We start from the raw sequence: 19,387 nt of genomic DNA on the forward strand, positions 1-19,387 counted from the left end.
GTAGGTCTTTTCTCATCTCGTCTTCAAATAATGCAAAAAAGGTGCATAAATTCAGCCTTTTATTGGAAATTCTCTACTACAATTTTGTTGCAAAATAAGCTTAAAACACTTTTTTTAGCAGCAGTTTTAAATCGAGACAGTGACAAATTGCAGGCTGTTGGGCACAGAAACTTTTCTCAGATCAGCTGCAGTACAGAAAAACTAACATCACGGATCATTGTTGAAACTGGTGTTTGACATCACACACCACTGGGTTTACTGACAAACGTCGACTGTATGAAGAGGTTAAACGGACACTATGTGTTGTGCTCGTCATGAATTGAAATTAAATGTGTCATCGAAAAAACTGTTAAAAGGACTAGACAAAAAACTACACCACTGCAGAGCTGGAAAGTTAACACTGAGAAACCAGCGGGGCCGCGGAGAGCTGCAGCCCGCTCAGACAGCGACCTACACGGCGATGTGCAGCGTGATAGGGCAGTGGTCGCTTCCCAGGGCCTTGTTGCGGATCTTGCTGTCACACAGGCCTGGCAGCAGGCTGGACGACAAGAGGAAGTAATCAAGCCTCCAGCCCACGTTCTTTCCCCGGGAGTTCATCATGTAGGTCCAGAAGGTGTAGGCGTTTGCCTGCTCGGGGTAGAGCTCGCGGAAGCTGTCGGTGAAACCGGACTCCAGCAGCTGGCTGATGCCCTCGCGCTCCTCGGGGGTAAATCCAGCGCTTTTCTTGTTCCCCTTCGGGTTCTTCAGGTCGATCTCCTGGTGTGCGACGTTGAGGTCGCCGCACAGCACCAGGGGCTTCTGCATGTCCAGCTCGCTCAGGTACGCCCGGAAGTCCACGTCCCACGTTTTGCGGTAATCTAGACGCACAAGGCCTCTTCCGGAGTTTGGCACATAGGCGGTCACCAGGTAGAAGTTGGGGAACTCTGCGGTGATGACACGACCCTCCTTGTCATGCTCTTCTTTGCCTGGGGCGTTGCAACGTAAGGAGCAGTTAAGAAAGGAACGTTTACCAAGGTTTTTAAAGTTCAAGCCTGTATTGTGTACACTTGTGTCCAGAGTTATTTTAGGGCAATAAAAGTTCAGCAAGTTACTCTGAATTTTTGTGTAACTTGCTTCAGTAATATTTCCTGCCGTTTTGGAAATATGGTCACCTTGCATTGTCATCTGTACAGTAATTGTGAACCTGTGGTCAGCAGGCACTTAGCATAAAAAATGAAACATGTTAGCCTGCCTCTGCTAAAAGTTAAATCTACAGCTCGGTAATTAACCAGTCATTTGTTTAGTCCACACACAAACTAAAGGGTAAGCGATTCCCCAGAAGCTAAACTTCTGGGGAAAAAAAGAAAATACAAAGTCCTTTACAGCCCATCAGTGTAGACCCATCGATAGACGCTATAGAGACACCACTCACCGATGCCATAGGTGACTTTTAGGGGTTCAGTCTTGCACAGCATGGCCACACCACTATAACCCTCCTTCTCATCTGACGCCGCCCAATACTTGTGAGGGTACTCGGGCATTGAGGTAATGTCAGCGGGGAGGGATTTCTCTGCACACTTTGTCTCCTGCAGGCACAAAACATCTGGATTCTCCTCACGCACCCACTGGGAGAAACAAGAAAACAATTGGTTAGAATTAAACTGCTAACAAAATGGAAATCATGCACGTTGCCTTTGGTCACTGCAAACGAACATCCAGGCCGTTCTTTTTCACCCAGGCCCTTAGGCCGTCGACGTTCCAGGACGTGATTTTAACGTTGCCGTTGCGGCCATCTTTGCTCGTCATTTTGTCCGGCGGATCTTCGTACAATATTGGGGCCTCTGGTTCCTTAGCCTTCTTAGTTTTCTTTGCTGAAGCTGTGAGGTGAAATACACATACAGGGTGAGGAAAGTGGAGGATCCAACATGTTTCAATTTATAAAAAGTCCTTTGACAGCGGGAAAAGAGAAAGCATTGGTGGTCATACTGGAGCCAGTCTCATTCTCCCCGTCAGTGGCCGCCTCCTCTGCCTTCTTTCCTCTCTTCATACTTGATGTCGCTCTGACTGCAAACACACCTCGCAGACACACAGCACGCACACACAACACTACCCAAGCCGCTGGGGAAAAAGAGGATTAAATTATGTGATGTGTTTCTCTGAAACTTTTAACATCAACATGCATGAGTTTAACAGTTGTTTCCCACTGTGCAAGTAGGGCCAAATCATTTGCATGTTTTACAGTAATGCTTGAGAAATATGTGTTCGATCATTCGAATGCCAGTTTAATAAAACAAAAAGCTATTGGAAGATGTTTCATTGGATTCTGAAAATTATTCTGGTGTTTTCCTGGCAATTTAAAGGCTAACCTGAGAAAAAATATTGAGCAGAGCATGTTTGTATTGAATTATATTTTCGGTTGCACTTTGTTACGTAACGTCATCTGCAAACATTTACAATAATACAAAGAGGCAAATTTGAAAACTTAACGTGAGAACTAACGTAACCCTCTAAAAGCTGCATTTTAACATACTGGTGTTGGCCGAAATACTACCAGTGTCCCGTAATACCAAATCCCTCCGTTTTATACGGCAAATTGTTTGTTTGGGACACGTTTAGAAATCTACTAAATCCTTTGACAAAGCGGAAGCAGCGCGCATTTTGATGCAAGTTGTTGCTGCAGAGGAGCTCATAGCGAAGCACATTCAATACAAACATGTTATTATATTGCTAAGCCGCTGAATGCACAATTAACAGCAAGCAGGAAAGACGCGAAACGCCCAAGAAAACCATCTGCGCTGTTCTTCGCGCTACACGGGGCCAGCCATGCTAACGCTAGCCCATCCGTTATGACAAAGGGAACGAGCAGGCGGCCCGCGCCGAGAAATGCATGGCGGGTGAAAGAGTCAGCTGGCTTCACACTCATCTTCTTTCACCTACGAATGCAAATACAGTCAAACGATGCACCCGTTTTCATTTTAACCAGCAACCCGTTTGAGGAAAAGGAGATGCAAATAATCTTACTTGCACTTTCACAACAGGATCCACAGACGGGGTAATACTTCTTTTGCGCCTCGCTCCAGCGCACTAACTATGCACTGCGTCGATTCCTCACCACGTGTTCGATGCACTCACTGAGTGCCTACACCTATGCCTGATAGAAATGACAAATAACAAAAGATTTTTATTGTGTATTTATATATTGGAAAATAAATACGCAACGATAGCTTCCGTGGAGCATATTGCAGTATCTTGACGTTTTTGCTGAGTGAAACATTATTTAGACAAAAGGTTTTGGGTGAGGCCATGTGTGTAGCTGTCAATGTTAGGGACCGTTTAAGACCCCGTTCAATGCATGAGTTGAAGTGAGGAAGTTTGTATTATCAGTTTAAGAGTTTAACTGGCAAGGATCTGGATCTAATTGAATCTTCGAAAGAAAACGAGGTATACATATTTTGATATTAAATTCCGGGTTAATATATGGTTAACCTGGTTTTAAGGGTTAGGGTTAGGGTGTGTTGTCACTGACTTCCAGCATAACAGCTAACCACACACCTGTGCAGGATGCTTTAATTAACGCCACTTTTCTTTGCCCAAGCTCGATCTGTACACTACGTGTAGTATAATGTTACATTTTCTAGGTTTGAATGTATCGAGAGGTGAGTGTATTGTCTCAACACATAGTGTTACATTCAAAAGCGCCCGTCTGGAAAATCCCATTTGTACAGTTGCAATCAAAATTATTCAACCCCCCTAATTGCACATTAGGTTTATTGGCAAAATATACAATTTCTCAGCTGTTTGCAATAAAAAAATTACACAAGAATTGTTTAAGTAGTTTAATGAAACTAATATTACAAAAGGTTTTGTCCAAATTCAACACAAAATGCTACTTTTAATGACTTTAATGAATTTACTGCAGTCTTAAAATTATTCAACCCCTTCACGACAAGCATCTTCAGTACTTAGTAGAGTACCCTTTTGCTGTTATGACCTGCAGCAAACGTGATGCATAGCCAGACACCAGATTCTGACAGCGTTCCAGAGGAATCTTAGCCCATTCCTCATGGGCAATGGCCTCCAGTTCAGTAATATTCTTTGGGTGTGCGTTTTGCAACCGCCTTCTTCAAATCCCACCAGAGATTTTCGATGGGGTTCAAGTCAGGCGACTGTGACGGCCACTCTAGAATGTTCTATTTCTTCTTCTGAAACCAAGCCTTGGTGGACTTTGAGGTATGCTTGGGATCATTGTCCTGTTAGAAGGTCCAATGACGCCCAAGTTTCAGCTTCATCACAGACGGCATGCCGTTTTTTCCTAAGATTTCCTGATATTTGACTGAATTCATCGTGCCCTCCACACGCTGCAGGTTTCCAGTGCCAGAGGCAGCAAAGCAGCCCCAGAGCAACACTGAGCCACCGCCATGCTTCACTGTAGGCAGGGTGTTCTTTTCAGCATATGCTTCATTCTTCTTCCTCCAGACATACCGCTGATCCAGAGGCCCGAATAGTTCTAGTTTTGTCTCATCGCTCCACAGAACTGAATTCCAAAACTTCGGTGGCTTATTTATATGGTTTTCAGCATATTGGAGCCGACTTTTCTTGTGCTTTTGGGTCAGTAGTGGTGTGCGTCTTGGAGTCCAGGCATGGAACCCTTCAGTGTTTAGTATGCGCCTTACTGTGCAAACTGAAACCCCAGTGCCTGTTGCCACCAAGTCTTGCTGCAGGTGTTTTGCAGTCACTCGAGGGTTTTTGACCACTTTCCTCCTCAGGAATCTGGTGGCAGCCGCTGATAGCTTCCTCTTTCTGCCACGTCCAGGTAGTGTAGCCACTGTTCCTTCAACTTTGAACTTGCGAACTATGCTTCCAACTGTATTTCTAAGGACATTCAGTGCTTTTGCTATCTTTTTGTATCCTTTTCCTTGTTTGTGCAAGGCAATGATCTCTTCTCTGAACTTTTTGGACAATTCTTTTGACTTAGGCATATTTCTAACAAATTATAACGTTAATTGGTTCATGGTTATGAGGCCAGACTACATTAAAAGTATTAGATTCAAATGATACATTTCAATATAGTATTCAATTCTGGAAATTGTTGTAGTGTGTAATATTATAACTATCAAAGTTGAACATTTTAAGATGAGGTAATTTTACTTTAGTATACACTTGACTAGTGATGTTGAGATCAAGCTTTCAATCAAATTGGTTCACAAAATGATTAATTGATCAGGTTTCCATATGCACTCAAAACTACATATTGCCAAAAGTGTATGAATAATATAGTTGATCTCAACCATGTGAACTTTTATATAGGACACTTAGTGATGACAGTATATCATAATCATATAATATCAGGGTGTGAAAGTTTTATAACTATCTTCATCACTGTACTTTATTTAACTTTGGGCGCAATTATTAATTATACAAAAAATTCAAAAACAGGCCACTTCCCTTGTCTTTGGGAACATTATATTGTTTTATTATTTTATTTATATAATGTAGTTAAATATGTATTACCTGGTTTTCGTGGTCATTACTGAACATTAACATTTTGTCATGACATTTTAGTGTTGTGTAAATTTACAGGTCCACAGTTAAGTGATGTTTGTGTTGCGATATAAAAATGTACCTGAATCTGTCTGCATCTCCTTCCCACTTGACCCTTATTCTCCTTGACCCGTAGTCCCCAATAGTCCTGCACAGATTATATTTACTTCAATTTTAGCGAAGAAGTCTAAATTTAACATGCAATTTCTTTTATTTAAGGAAAAACCCCTGACAAGCCTTCTTCTTTGGCGTCTCCGGTTTTGGTCTTCCTCGTTTGTCATTTTTAGTCCAGACCAAGTCGGTACTTTTTGCACATTTTGACAATTATTCATTTTATTTTGTATTATTTTCTTTTAACTCTTTGGACTCATTATTCTCTTCTGCCGTGGTGGCAAACTGGTCACACTTCCATAACCAAAACCTTCTTGACCTCCAACCAAAACAATACTTTTTTCTTTACCTTTTTTTTTAGCTACCATGACTGTCGTTATTGGATTTGAGGGCAGTGCCAATAAGATCGGCATCGGAATTATCAAGGATGGTGAAGTCCTTTCCAACCCTAGAAGGACCTATATTACCCCTCCTGGACAAGGCAAGTCAGTTATCACAGTTTTGCTCTACTGCTGATACTTGAAAGTCTTAACTATTGTGCATCTGAGGTTCACAACATGTTGTTTCTCCAATCAGGGTTCATGCCGAGTGACACTGCCAGGCACCACCGTGCTGTCATACTGACTGTTTTAAAGGAGGCGTTGGAGCAGGCAGGGCTGAAGCCTGCAGACATTGACTGTGTAGCATACACTAAAGGTAACGTTACCTCCTGGGCGTTTGCCTAAAGAGAGCTTGTTTTCTCTTGAGCAAGGCATCGCTTGCAAGGGCAACTGTGAGTTAGTGGAGAACAGGGTTGTCCTTCAAACAAAGGATTGAAAGTCACATCCCCGGCTCCACTTGTAAACATGTCGGTGTGTCCACTTAACCCCAAATTGTTCCAATAGCTGTGACTACATTGTTTGAATAGTGGGGATGTTAGTTACTGATGGACAGTTGGTAATGTGTATGGTAGCTCCTGCCATGTGTGTGAATGATGAAAGGTCCTTTTAAAGCGTTTTGAGCTGTTTTTTATTGCGTGTGTGTGTGTGGGGGGGGGGGGTCAACTGGCCGGCCAGCGTTTCTGAGTTGGAGTGAGACAAGGATAAAAGACGTGTTCACAAGGCATCATCAAAATAATATGATGTTCTCTCTTAAACAATGATGTAAGAAAGGTTATGTCTGTCTCTCTCTCACTTTATTTTCATTCTTCTCATCCAGGTCCTGGTATGGGGGCCCCCTTGGTGACGGTGGCTCTGGTGGCTCGTACAGTCGCACAGCTTTGGGGGAAGCCGCTCCTCGGTGTCAACCACTGTATTGGACACATCGAGATGGGCCGACTCATCACACAAGCCAATAACCCCACTGTGCTTTATGTCAGTGGAGGGAACACACAGGTTGGTTTGGTGAAAGCCTTGCTCCTGGGGGAGAGCTATGAGTCTGCATGTGCTCACGTCCCGATGATCAGCTATCACACAGTGTTGGCAGATCTGCAATATCAATTTACACAGTAAGTCAACAGTTTTAACTTAATCAGGTAAAACTGTTTATTCTTCCTGTGCAGGTTATTGCATACTCAGAGAGGCGGTACAGAATATTTGGGGAGACCATTGACATCGCGGTTGGCAACTGTCTTGACCGGTTTGCCAGAGTTATAAAGGTCTGCGCTATTCTGGTCTTTATAAGAGAGACTTTTGCTTGTTACTTTTTGTGATGGGTGTAAATTCTTTGTGCCGAACTGTTTCTTCCCTCAGATTTCCAATGACCCCAGTCCAGGCTACAACATAGAGCAGATGGCCAAAAAGTGAGCGAGAACCACCAAGCAGCTTCACTGTTGTGTGCTTAGTGTTTGCTTTTACTCTACAATTATTTTCTAGTTAACTTTCCTTCTTGTCAATGGTGTTAGAGGGACTCAGTATGTGGAGCTTCCATACACAGTAAAAGGAATGGACGTCTCATTTTCTGGGATTTTATCTCATATTGAGGTGAGTGGATTGCTTGTCTAATAACTGTAACTATTTATCAAGACAAGGCTACACTTGATTCCCTAAATCTTTTGGTTTATGAAGTTCTTTCCCTTTTTTTTTTTTTTTTTTTTTTTTTTTTTTACATAGGAAGCTTCTCATAAGATGCTGAACTCTGGTCAGTGTGCTGCAGAGGACCTGTGTTTCTCCCTTCAGGTACAAAGAACTACTATTTCAATCGTGGAACCCATCGGCTATTGGTCTGAAGACGATTTAGTCTTTAGAGACAATGGGCAGTTTTTCTGGCATTCCAGACGTTTGGTTCAAGACTTCCTTTTGTGGCGTTTAATTACTCGCATTCTAATCAGCAGCTTAAGGCGTGAGAATGAAGTTGGGGTTAGAGGAGGACGTGTAACACTGGAGTGTTTGACAACTAGCAAGTCAGTTATTTTATATAAATGATCTTTTGATGGCAGCCAATGGGGTCCAAGATTATATTTCATCAAAGCGTGAGGCTTCTTTCACTGTTTACACACACCGTTTACCTACTACTGTGACTACAGTTTGTTTTGTCATACTCAGATTGATAGTTACTTTATTAATCCCTCGAGGGGAAATGATTTTGCCATAGTGTAGATTATATATACAGTTCAAGAACTAAAGCTGCGCTAAATATTCAAATCAAATAGAATAATATTCAATTAACTTAACCAATTAAGACACTGGTGTCTTTGGCCGGGGGGTCCAGTTTTGCCCGCCGGATGACTTTAATAAGTGTGAGAATTACAGAAAGACATACATTTCTATAAAAGTAGCTGCTGTTCCTAATCAGTCCACTGTGTGTCGCACTCTGTGGGTGAGCGCATACTCGACAGAGACCATCTGAGATTTCCACCACCTGGCCGTCATCATGGGTGAGCGTGGCGCACGGAGTAGGGAGGGTGCGCTGAGAACCGCAGGGTTGTCTGTTCGAACCCCGGCAGCTCCATGTGCCATATCCCTGAGCAAGGCAGCCAACCCCTAAACTGCTCCCCAGGCGCCTTTACTGTGTGGGATGGGTTAAATGCAGAGAATAATTTCCCCATGGAGATCAATAAAGGATATTTAATCCATCATCATCAGCAATCATTGTGGAGCTCCAGTATCACTCCGCATCATATTAGACAGCCGAGTCAGACAAACTGTGGTCTGTCAAGTAGTCAGTGATCCAGGAGGCACTGGACATATGTACCCCACCACCCAACAGCAGTGGTTAGATGGTGTTGAATGCCCTGTAGAAATAAAAGAAAGTGGTTCAAATAGAGCCATCGGCTCCCTCAAGGTGCAGCAGGTAGATGATGCCGTCGTCCCATACGAGGCTGGTGTGCAAATTGCAGTGAGGATTTTACCTGCAGCCACAGCTGGGCATGCGGGGATGTGGGGGAAAGCAGGCTGTAATCATTGAGGCCAGATGAAGTCAACTTTTTTGGAGGCACGACTTAAGCCTAGTTTATGCTTCTGCGTTTTCAGAGAGACGTCCCTTGCGTGTCCCTTGCGTGCCTTTTCACACCACCTTGCGTGCATCGACCCATTTTTCTAGACTAGTGTCAACAGCTACACAAGCCTCCGGCAGCGCACAAGGCTGCAATTGGTCTGCTAACTACATCCTTTACGGAGTCTCACATTTCCGTTTTCATAGCACAATACGGCCATTATTAAAACAAAGAATCTTTACGAGAAGAACTTCTGTCAGAAGAAATGTGTAAATATGACCGCTTATAAGCCGTCATTGGCGGACTATAAGGACGCGCGGATGGCCTCTGATTCTCCGGAGGGAGATCTCCGCAAACGTCAGTTTGCCGGCCGAGGGGAACAAAGTTGTGGAGGAAAATACGGGACAAATGTGCCCGTGATGAACACACAACGCATGCGCCAGCCTTTCCTTCTGCTTTAGGCTGATGTTGAAGACGTGTTATAGGACCCCTGACAGCACGATTGCCAGGTCTTCAGGACCCTGGGGCTCGTGCTGTCAGGTGCTGCATCCAGTCAATGTGTAGCTCAGTTAAAAATCTCAATCGAGCAATTTTAGATTTTAATAGTATTCCCTGATGCTTATGCCTCCCTCTTTGCAGGAGACTGTGTTCTCCATGCTGGTAGAGATCACAGAGAGGGCCATGGCACACTGCGGCTCCCAGGAGGTCCTCATTGTGGGGGGCGTTGGCTGTAAGTACTTCAGGTGTGTGTGTGTGTGTGTGTGTGTGTGTGTGTGTGTGTGTGTACACCTTTTGCATAAATGTATGGTGCGTTATACAGTATAAAGCGGCGCGGTGGTGTGGTGGTTAGCACTGTCGCCTCTCAGCCAGAAGGTCCTGGATTCAACTCCACCGTCTGTGTGAGTCTGCATGTTCACCCCGTGTCCTCCCACAGTCCAAAGACCCCCCTTTGCAACCCTCTATGAAGGATAAGCAGCTTTGAAGATGGATGGCTCGATGATTATACAGTATATCAGCTTACTACAACAATGAAATGCATAATGGGTGTTACTGCATCAATGATCATAATAGTTTAATGTAACAACTAAAGAGCCCATTAAAGTAAGAACCTACTTTTCTACTATGCCACTAGTATAATACTTTTATACATACATGTATTTATATATGGTATTTATATTTAGTGGGTATGGTTTCATTTCATTGATACTCTAGCATACTTTTAAGCTTTTAGCACTCTTTAGTTACATTTTTTATAAATATTGTTCTAATGTTAAATGTCATGTTGAAAAAAGTGAAATGTAACGGTATAGTACAAAAAGAGCTATGTAAAGCAAAAAGGGTATAAAAGTCATAGTATATTATTTTGAAAATCCTAGGATTCGTTTCCTGAGAGCGTTATAAAAAGGTCATTCAAAAATGATTAATCTAGTGTTTTTAAAAGAAGTCCCAGCACTTTATGTTGGAGAAGTGATTCATAGTATAGTATGTTGCAATGAGTCATACTTTAGTATATCAGAAGGGTATTTATAGGAAATAGGTCAGTATAGGATGTTGAGAAGAAAATAGTGTATAATATGTTGACGTAACATTAATTGTGTAACCAGACAAATAAGAGTAATAAATAACATTTATTCAAAGAACAGTAATCGTGTGTGTGTGTGTGTGTGTGTGTGGGTGTGGAAGCCTCACATCATCTTATTCACCAGGCGGTTTCACCTGTGGTCTGGTCTTTTAGGTAACATGCGCTTGCAGGAGATGATGGGGGTGATGTGTAAGGAGAGAGGAGCCAAGCTGTTTGCCACAGATGAACGGTGAGCCGGCCAATCCACATAAACCTTCATTTGTTATGTCGACAATATGTTGGAATTCTTGAGACTAGACCACAAGTACTGCTGATCATTTTTTCAACGAATTTCAAGCTTGGGTTTATCATCACTACAAAGATATTCTTTCAGTGAACCCTCTAATGCTTTTTACAGGTTCTGGTTGATTCAAACTATTTCTTTTATGGGAAATTATATATGATAAGTGGAATAAAAAGCTTTTGATGAAATGGCCACATTTTAAGATTAGTTTTGGTTGCTTTTTTGAAAGGAGGCATTTTTACGGGCTGTCTGACTATGACCACTTATGGCTGTAGTCAAATGTCATAACTAATAAATGTAGTTTTGGGAATTGAAAAAAATGCAATTCCATTCAGCTGTTTGGGGGTTAAGTAGTACCTAATGAAGAACCCATTATGTGTTGTTAAAGAGTTTGTTGGATGATGTAATTTAAGTATAAGAGATAACCGTATGAGATTCTTGGTACATTGGCTGCACATTAGGGGTGTAACGATTCATTTTATGGCAATTCATGGTTGTCGATTCGATTCATGGACGATCTGGGTTAATTTACAGTAGTTCGATTCAGTGACTTGAAATCGATTCAGTAACTTTACTGGACAGTGCAGGCAAAGTTTCCGAGATCCCTGTTGTTTCTTGTAAGGAAATCAGGTTTAAATTAATTATGGATATTATAAACAAGCAAAGAACAATTAATGGCAAATGTATTAACCTTTTATTTGAATCAAGTGCCATTTTCAATGTAAACATTACACAATAATTACACAATGTTTGGATCAATTCACAGAACCCCGGATTTTCAACCACATTGTAGAGTCGCATGTCTTCACAGATAAACTTGGCAATTATTGCTGTGATGTTGAGTTTGGTGCTGGCGAGGCCTGAGGTGTCTGCAGAGCTGGAGTTACCTGCTGCTGCTGCTGCTGCTGCTGCAGCGGTAACGCTGCTAGAGGTGCCTGACTGTCGGCGTTGTTAAATCCCACGGCGCCTTAGTAGATGGCCGGAAAGATTCGTCGTGTTTCCGTGTTTTTTTTATTTGGCTTCTACATATTCTACAAACAGCGACCGACTTATTTAGAACACCTCTGTGTTTGCAAAAGCCAAACTGTTTCCACACGCTGGATCGATGAGTTGGTTTGTAAATGTCTTGCTCGCAGTCGTCTCCTCCACGCTGTGTTTTGTTGTTGTTCAGAGTTTCGCGCGACTGCTGCTGCGTACTGATGACATCACAGACAGGCAGACTGAATCGAGTAACGTTTAACGTGTGTAAAGTGCTAAAAAACAAACAAACACACATCCATACCGTTTTTGTGCTTAAATCCAATGTGCAGTTTCCAAGTATCGATACAAATCGATTATGTACCATTTCCACCGATATATGTCGTCCGGAATGCCGATTTGCGGAGCACAGATAGATTCAGTTGGATCGCAGGAATATAAATCGATTAATAGATTCAGTGGATGAATCGTTACACCCCTACTGCACATGGAAAAACAAAACTGTCCCTTTAGGAAATGTCATTTCATGAGCCCTCACTGCTAAATTCCTAAATAGTATTGTTTTGTCAAAACAACAATGTCCACTTTGTGCAACAGATTCTGCATTGACAACGGGGCAATGATTGCTCAAGCAGGCTGGGAGATGTTCAGGGCCGGTCAAGTGACGGAGCTGGAAGACTCATGGATTACACAAAGGTATTATGTTGCTAGTTCTTTGTACTGTGCCCGTCCAAGAAAGTCATGGAAATGCTGGTGGGTTGCCTGGGTTTTTGTACAGTGTGCTGCTATAGGTTTTTGTTTTAGGTCAATTGTATTTGAGATGATCGCAACAATGTACATTGGTGCATAGTTTGTTGTGCAGTCCTTCCTTGCTATAATAGATATATATTATGCTTGTCATATGCTTGTAGGTACAGAACCGATGAAGTGGAGGTGACGTGGAGAGATTGAACAACACCATGGCGCTGTGACGTCTCTTATGCTGCTCTACTCCAGACACAATTTTGCTTAAATTAAACTTATTTTTTCAATTAGTCTTTGTCAACTGACCAGTTACAATTTTCTTGGGAAAGTTGTTATCTTCACATTTGGCGGGTGAACTTCTTGGCTCCTTCCTAAATTCTTCTGGTCAGTTAAGTTGAAGAAATGTTTTGGCAAATCAAGCTACTGAGACACGGACTTTACCATAATTCACTGTACTGTTTTAGTGAAGATGTCCATTGTGACAAACATTTTTTTTAGTTATACAATAGTTACAAATCCCTTATTGTTAGTATGCAGTAATAAATCCAAACTTAAAAAAGGAAACTGTTCAAGTTCATTCATTTTTATTAAGCAATACTGTTCACTTACATTTCTCCTCCAGTGTAATTTTTTTATTACTGAACATGGTAAGATCCCTTATGGATTAATCAGTAATATTCACCCAATTGGGGAACCAAATAAAAACAAAAGGGACACAGCATTAAGATCTGATGGGTGATGGGTAAAGGGTGAACTGTGCCTTTGACTACCCCCCCCCTCTGTAAACTGAGGACACAAGATACACAAGTCATCTGCATACATTTACCATAAAACCCTACAAGACCTTCTGTTTCTATTTGGGATGGGGGGGCTGCTCCAGTGAGGGTTTTTCCCACACAGATTAGTCAGATTTTTTTGGGACAAAGTGCTTGATTGACCACTCGCTTCACAGAAGATAAAACTGACTGCAAATTTCAAAAAGGGGGGGGGGGGGGGGAGATTAAATTACAGCTCAGCAAAGATCCTTTTAAAAAGAAAAATAAATGACCAGTTATACACATACACGCTAAAAATGGTAATGAGGTGATGAAAACAGGTCTGATTAATTAAGGCAGGCTTTCTGTAAGGCGTTAAAAAAAAGTCCATTGCTGTAAGATCTCAAGAGTTAGTCCAAAGTGTCTCAGTGCGGCTTTGCGTGAAGACATCATTGTGTGTGTGAGTGAGTGAGAACAGGACTCGTACAATTGTCCATCTTTACGCGTGTTTGTGTGTGTCACACTGCTAGGCAGGGTGCTCCTAGGTCTCCTTGTACCAGACAACTTGTTTGGGAACTGCAAAACAAGAGAACAATGTCAGGAAACAAGTTTCTACAAATAAGAAATCATTAAAAAAAAAGTTTTCATTGTATACAACCTTGCTGGTTGTATACCATTGTATACAACCAGCTACCACTAGGTGTTTTATTTAAGCAATAAGGTACGAGTGGCTGTACTGGGATTTCACGGAGAACAAGGTTGTTGTTGGTAGGTTGGAGCGATACGGTTGTGTCCGCCTTGGTGCAGACTATGTAGCCTATTATATTATTACCTTCATAAAGTACCACATAACATCTTGATAATGAATCATAAGAAAAAGGACTGATTAATTTCACCCAGGAGAATTTATTGTTCAACAACTTCTCTAGAAACAACAAATTGGAAATTAATAGCCAATATGACCACTTAAATATTTGTTGACAAAACAACTTGCGCAACATGACTGCTGATTAAAATAAACGTAGAGCAGTGATTATTCGACAGAAGTTACAGCAGAACAAAAATGAATACACACACCAATATTTTGTCATACCAAAGATTACAGAAATCTTTTAGGACCGTCACACCAGTCTCTACAACAATTAATTAAAACTGGTCCAACTGCAGGGTCTCATAAAACCTTTTACAAGGTGGACAGCTTCCAAAATATACAAAACTACTAAATATTGACATGAAAACACTTTGAAAATGGAGTTAAAGCAAATAGGCCACACCCCTCAAAACTAAAAGTTTTGACTTACCTTTTTTTTGTTTGTTGCAGATAGCATTCCATTCTGAGCGGAAGAAAAGAGGGCAATAGTTAATTTTATGTTTGGAAATAAAAATAAATTAAGAACATCGTCTTTAAAACATAATTCTCACCTTTACTGTGATAGTGCAGCGCCTCCACTAGATGACGGCAACTAAGCAGCAGCTTCCCGTTGCTCAATTCCACCTCTGGGCGTGTGGTGGGGGTGATGGAGGTAGTGACTGGAATAGGCCAGTCTTCCGGAGAGTGGCCTGTGAGGACTGTTTCGAACTGTTTGCCTGCTGACTGTTCGGCGTCTATGGGTTGAGGAAGGAGGGCGTTGATAGCGGGCCGAAGCCCGGAGACCTCTGTAGATGGCCTCGCTTCGCTGATAAAACTGAGACCCCACTGGTTCTGTAGCAGCACACCGATGGCAGGGCGGTCTTCCTCCAGCCCCCCACTCGGTGCTCCCGCCTTCACCTTGGATGCGTAGCTGACGGCAGGCTGCAGCTTGGCGGGGCTGTCCTGCACCGGGAAGGCAGGTGGGGGCTTGAGCAGCGACAGACTGTCCTCCACCCACCTCTCCTTTTGGCTAGCCTTTTGTGGCCGCTCGCTTACTCGGCCGACCCCCTTCTGACTTTCCCTGCGGAGGCTGCGGCCTTTGTGCTGATGGCCCTTGCGCTCCTTTTCCCTGCGGAAGCTGATAGTGTGCGGATGGCCGGGTCCGACGAGGTCGCCTTCAGCAGAAAGCTGCCGGGGCTGTTGGTCACCACCAGAGATGCAGCCTCCGCCTCCACCACCTCCACAGTTGCCCGAGCCGGGAGACAGGCGGCGGTTACGAATGTGGGGATCGGAGTTGGTGGCTGCTACGAGGACTGCTGGATCACACAGGGTATCGGACTCACACACAGTGTTGCTGGCTTCCCATGTACCTGAAAGACACGTCGTCAAGTTTGTTGAATATCTGCTTTAAATCACAAAAGGCTGATCCATTGGGGGAAAAGTTTTAAACCAGTTGAAACAAACAATTACAATACAACAGTATAATTTAGAAAAAATATACGGTCCATGGATTTTTTTTAAAGATTTAAGTTCTAATCAAAATGTTCCAGCCTCACACTGCAGATTCAGACCAGAGTACGGAATGCAAGTATTGCTGCATACATGTCACCACGCCCGATTGTAGACAAAACTGATTTAATAGCATTTGGTTAAAGTGCTTGAGCCCCACTACAGCGAGATGTACAGTTGACTCCACCCGTTAAGTCCACCCTGCAAACTGCAACCAAGTTCAGGAATTAAGGTTGCAGTGCGGCTGAGGAAAGGACAGAGGAAAAAGGTTGGCAGTTGGTCATTAATCATATTAAAGAAAAATGTGGGGGTTTGTTTCTTCTAAAACGCAAGTCAATTTGGTAATGGTATGGAAATTCTTGAGATTCTTGAATATAATATATTTAAGCATAAAAAAAACATTTAACACATTTTGTGATTTTCCTGAAGGATGTTCAACAATGTATGAAACTGCCGTCTACTTTCAGACAAAACGGGAATTCAGATACTTAATATCTGTATTACTGCCTCACAACTTGTTAGAAGAAAGGGTGTGATCACAGTGATTACAGCCTGATTCAGGGCCACCAGCAGCCCCAGAAATACTGCAGAGCCAAAAAGGACCAGACATGGCTTGAAGAGGCATGTGCTTGAGGCACTGTATGAGAAAGCAAAAGCAGGTGGTGAAGCAAAACGACAGAAGCAATAATCCACCCTGTAGGACTTCTTCAATAGAGTATAGAAGACAGAGAAAGAAGGTTTGTCTTGGAAATAGATTAACCTAATATATGTTGCTTTAAAAAAAAAAAGACAACACTTTGTTTGGCTGATTCTTTTAGGGTGTATTTTTACTACGTTGAAGTTTGCACAATAAATGCATAAGTACATTCTGTAACCGTTTCATGGATTCCGATATATTTATTTATTGATACAATTCTCAAGTTGTGTAGACTGATTCCCCTTGGTTTCTGGCTTTTGTTTTATCTCCTATATGATTAATACGGATTCCACTCATTAATAAAAACATAAAGATTGACAGAGGAACCGTAAAATAACAACGCCGTACGTTGGTTTTCCTCCGAGCCACCGCGGGTTTGAACACCAACATCCACATTCCACACATCCCAGAAACTAGTTGCAGTTCTTGGTGATTACACCGTCACAAAGAACATCACTCATCATCAGTCCCCACTGCCCTGTAACACTGTCCTGAGTTAAACATAACGCATAAAAAAAGTATTTTGCGATGCGAATACTTTTCACTGGACCAGAGCCAAGCACGGCGCCCAATCCCAGTCAGCGAACCACTGTTAGTGATGTGTACCAATGTTACACAACGGCGTATGTGTCATTCACAGACTAACGTTAGGTTTATTTATATTACTACTTTCGTGGCCATTTTCTGCTCGTGTGACACGCACGACAGCCCAAAGACGTGTCGATGGGCGCTTTGTGTGGTTACTGAACTCGGGTGGTCACAAGTTGAGGTCCAACAATACGATCACGAAGAGGAAACACACGGCCCGAGCCGGTGCTGTAACCAAGGTCTTCCATCTAGCCGACTGTATACGAGCCCCTGACTAAACAGTCAACACTAAACAGTAAATAATAGTATTGATTCGATGAAATAGCATCCCGTGACTCGTGTGCTGTGTTAAAAGACAGCACCGGCTGCGAGCCAGCACCGACGATAGCTAACGTTAACTTTAATCAGCAGTGTCATGATGCGGCGGGGTAAACTCGACGGGTTTTTATTAATCTGTCGTTATAAATGTGGTTAATGTAGTACGAAAATGACGCAACAACGGGACCTCTGCGCACGAGAGGTCTATAGTTCCTTACCATATAATTACATTAGCAGCAAGTTAGCGTGTATGCCGACGTCAAAGTTTCGTAACCCTCATTCAAAGCTCCGAGCAGGCTGCTGTAACGCTAGCATACTTGCTAACACCATCGACAGGACAACAAAATCGCCTCTGAAAGTGAGGAATTGTATTAAGATATATCATAAAGTTGTACAAACTTACCTGTTTTGATATGCATGTCTTTTCGTTTCACGTGTTGTGGGAGCTTAACCGTTTTCTAACTTTTGTTTACAGCGCCAAAATAACGACGGCTTGCTAGTTGACGCTTTTGGGCCACCCGGAAGCGACACGAGAATGTGGGTGGGACAGGAAGTCCTTGCAGATAAGGGGTCCGGCGGGAAACTTGGAGGGAATTTTGTATTCAAACCGGAATATGACGACAACCCATGTGATAACCACGTGATGTCATCGTGACTTTAGCGATTTAGGTACTTAGTTAATTATGATATAATAATAGCAGACGCAAGTAAATGTAATCCAATGTAAGTGTCTGTTTATTGATTATATTTTATATATAATCCAGAAACATACAGCTACTTAAAGGCCATAGAAGTTTGTTAGTTGACAAAACTAAACAGCTATATCTTTCCAAAGATAGTTTCCGTGTATCATATATTCACCACATGAAAAAAAAGTTGATTACATTTTGTATATATTACATTACATTACATGTCATTTAGCTGACGCTTTTATCCAAAGCGACTTAAGCAACTTAAGTGCATTCAACCATAGGGATACAAACTCAGAAGAGCAGGAAACAAGAAAGGGTTATTCCTCAAATAAGCCAATTTACTATTTGCTATAGATAAGTGGCATTATAAGTACAATTTAAGTGCTAAGATTTGTTAAGGCTGGCGCATGCTTCTGCGTCGTTGCATCGACGCACTTGTTTCAATTCATGGTTCTGCGTGTGTTGCAGAGCAATTCACCGCCAGAACAACAGGCGGAGTGACGTGTTTTGTTGAAGAGGACCTAGAGAGTCACGTCTTTGTGTGTGTAAGTTGTTGGTTTGTTTGTTTATATATCAAAGACTTTATTGCCCCGTGCTTCGCCACTGCTGCTTTTCATCGCGGACACATTTGTCCCGTATTTTCCTCCACAACTTTGTGCACCTCTCGACCGGTAAACCGGCGTTTGCGGAGATCTCCCTCCGTGAATCCAACCTGCCAATGACGGCTTGTATAAGCGGTCATATTTACGCATTTCTTCCGACAAAAGTTCTTCAATCTGATCCGTTCTTTTGTAAACATTATTCGTTTTAATAATGTCGGTATCGGGCTATGAAAGCGGAAATGTGAGATTCCGTAAAGGATGTAGTTAGCAGACCAATCGCAGCCTTGTGCGCTGCGGGAGGCTTGCGTTGCTTGCGTCGCTTTCGACCCCCAGGGGGTCCGCGGAGGTACTGCAGGGGGGTCGCGATATTTTATTTGATAAAGACAATTTTTTTATATTTCTTAAATGTTTTTTTTTCAACCATATTTTAACCTATATCCAATATATTGCGCGAAGCTCAAAAATAACAGATGGCGGACCAAACTCCGTAAATGGTCGTATTTGTACCTAAAAGTTGTTTGTTTGACTTTTTTTTGCTTAGATTTTTTTTTTAATTACCGAGAAATAGACACTGTGCAATGTAAAAAACCCTTTATTGTAACTGAAAAATAAGTCTGAGAGGATTTGCGAGGTGTATGAGCCACCTACCTAATGTTAGCATGCTACTACCCATAGACATAATATACATAGACGCCGCATTGGCTTCTAGTCGCGAGAAATACGGCCGCCATCTTGGAGCGGTTAGG

The 19,387-nt window shown here is 42.4% G+C and overlaps 3 protein-coding genes across 8 annotated transcripts; 1 reads left to right on the plus strand and 2 right to left on the minus strand.

The window, feature by feature from the left end:
• Window positions 1–42: 42 nt before the first annotated feature.
• Window positions 43–3,209, minus strand: apex1 (APEX nuclease (multifunctional DNA repair enzyme) 1). Its single transcript, XM_040173393.2, has 5 exons — window positions 3,001–3,209; window positions 1,966–2,097; window positions 1,693–1,856; window positions 1,412–1,604; window positions 43–965 (listed from the first exon to the last, which is right to left on the minus strand). Exons 2-5 carry the CDS (start codon window positions 2,024–2,026, stop codon window positions 451–453), a joined length of 933 nt encoding a protein of 310 aa, XP_040029327.2. The 5' UTR covers window positions 2,027–2,097; window positions 3,001–3,209; the 3' UTR covers window positions 43–450.
• On the plus strand, window positions 3,198–13,194 carry osgep (O-sialoglycoprotein endopeptidase). 6 transcript variants are annotated; one of them, XM_078101031.1, is made up of 14 exons: window positions 3,324–3,420; window positions 4,746–4,792; window positions 5,740–5,817; window positions 5,993–6,116; window positions 6,208–6,327; window positions 6,829–7,004; window positions 7,172–7,267; window positions 7,362–7,411; window positions 7,514–7,592; window positions 7,722–7,787; window positions 9,683–9,773; window positions 10,779–10,854; window positions 12,484–12,582; window positions 12,798–13,194. In XM_078101031.1, exons 4-14 carry the CDS (start codon window positions 6,059–6,061, stop codon window positions 12,835–12,837), a joined length of 951 nt encoding a protein of 316 aa, XP_077957157.1. In that variant the 5' UTR covers window positions 3,324–3,420; window positions 4,746–4,792; window positions 5,740–5,817; window positions 5,993–6,058; the 3' UTR covers window positions 12,838–13,194. The 6 variants fall into 6 exon arrangements, with proteins under 6 accessions (XP_077957152.1, XP_077957155.1, XP_077957153.1 ...); XM_078101028.1 differs by having other exon boundaries at window positions 3,325–3,420; window positions 5,993–6,112; XM_078101027.1 differs by lacking the exon at window positions 5,740–5,817 and having other exon boundaries at window positions 3,316–3,420; window positions 5,993–6,112.
• Window positions 13,195–13,197: 3 nt separating this feature from the next.
• LOC120817317 (uncharacterized) lies at window positions 13,198–17,961 on the minus strand. Its single transcript, XM_040173394.2, has 4 exons — window positions 17,751–17,961; window positions 14,808–15,605; window positions 14,687–14,719; window positions 13,198–13,961 (listed from the first exon to the last, which is right to left on the minus strand). The coding sequence occupies exons 1-4, from the start codon at window positions 17,764–17,766 to the stop codon at window positions 13,927–13,929; spliced, it is 882 nt and encodes a 293-aa protein (XP_040029328.2). The 5' UTR covers window positions 17,767–17,961; the 3' UTR covers window positions 13,198–13,926.
• Window positions 17,962–19,387: the final 1,426 nt, after the last annotated feature.

This window comes from Gasterosteus aculeatus, chromosome 4 (genome assembly GCF_964276395.1).
Source record: "Gasterosteus aculeatus chromosome 4, fGasAcu3.hap1.1, whole genome shotgun sequence".
Classification (NCBI taxonomy): Eukaryota; Metazoa; Chordata; class Actinopteri; order Perciformes; family Gasterosteidae; genus Gasterosteus; species Gasterosteus aculeatus.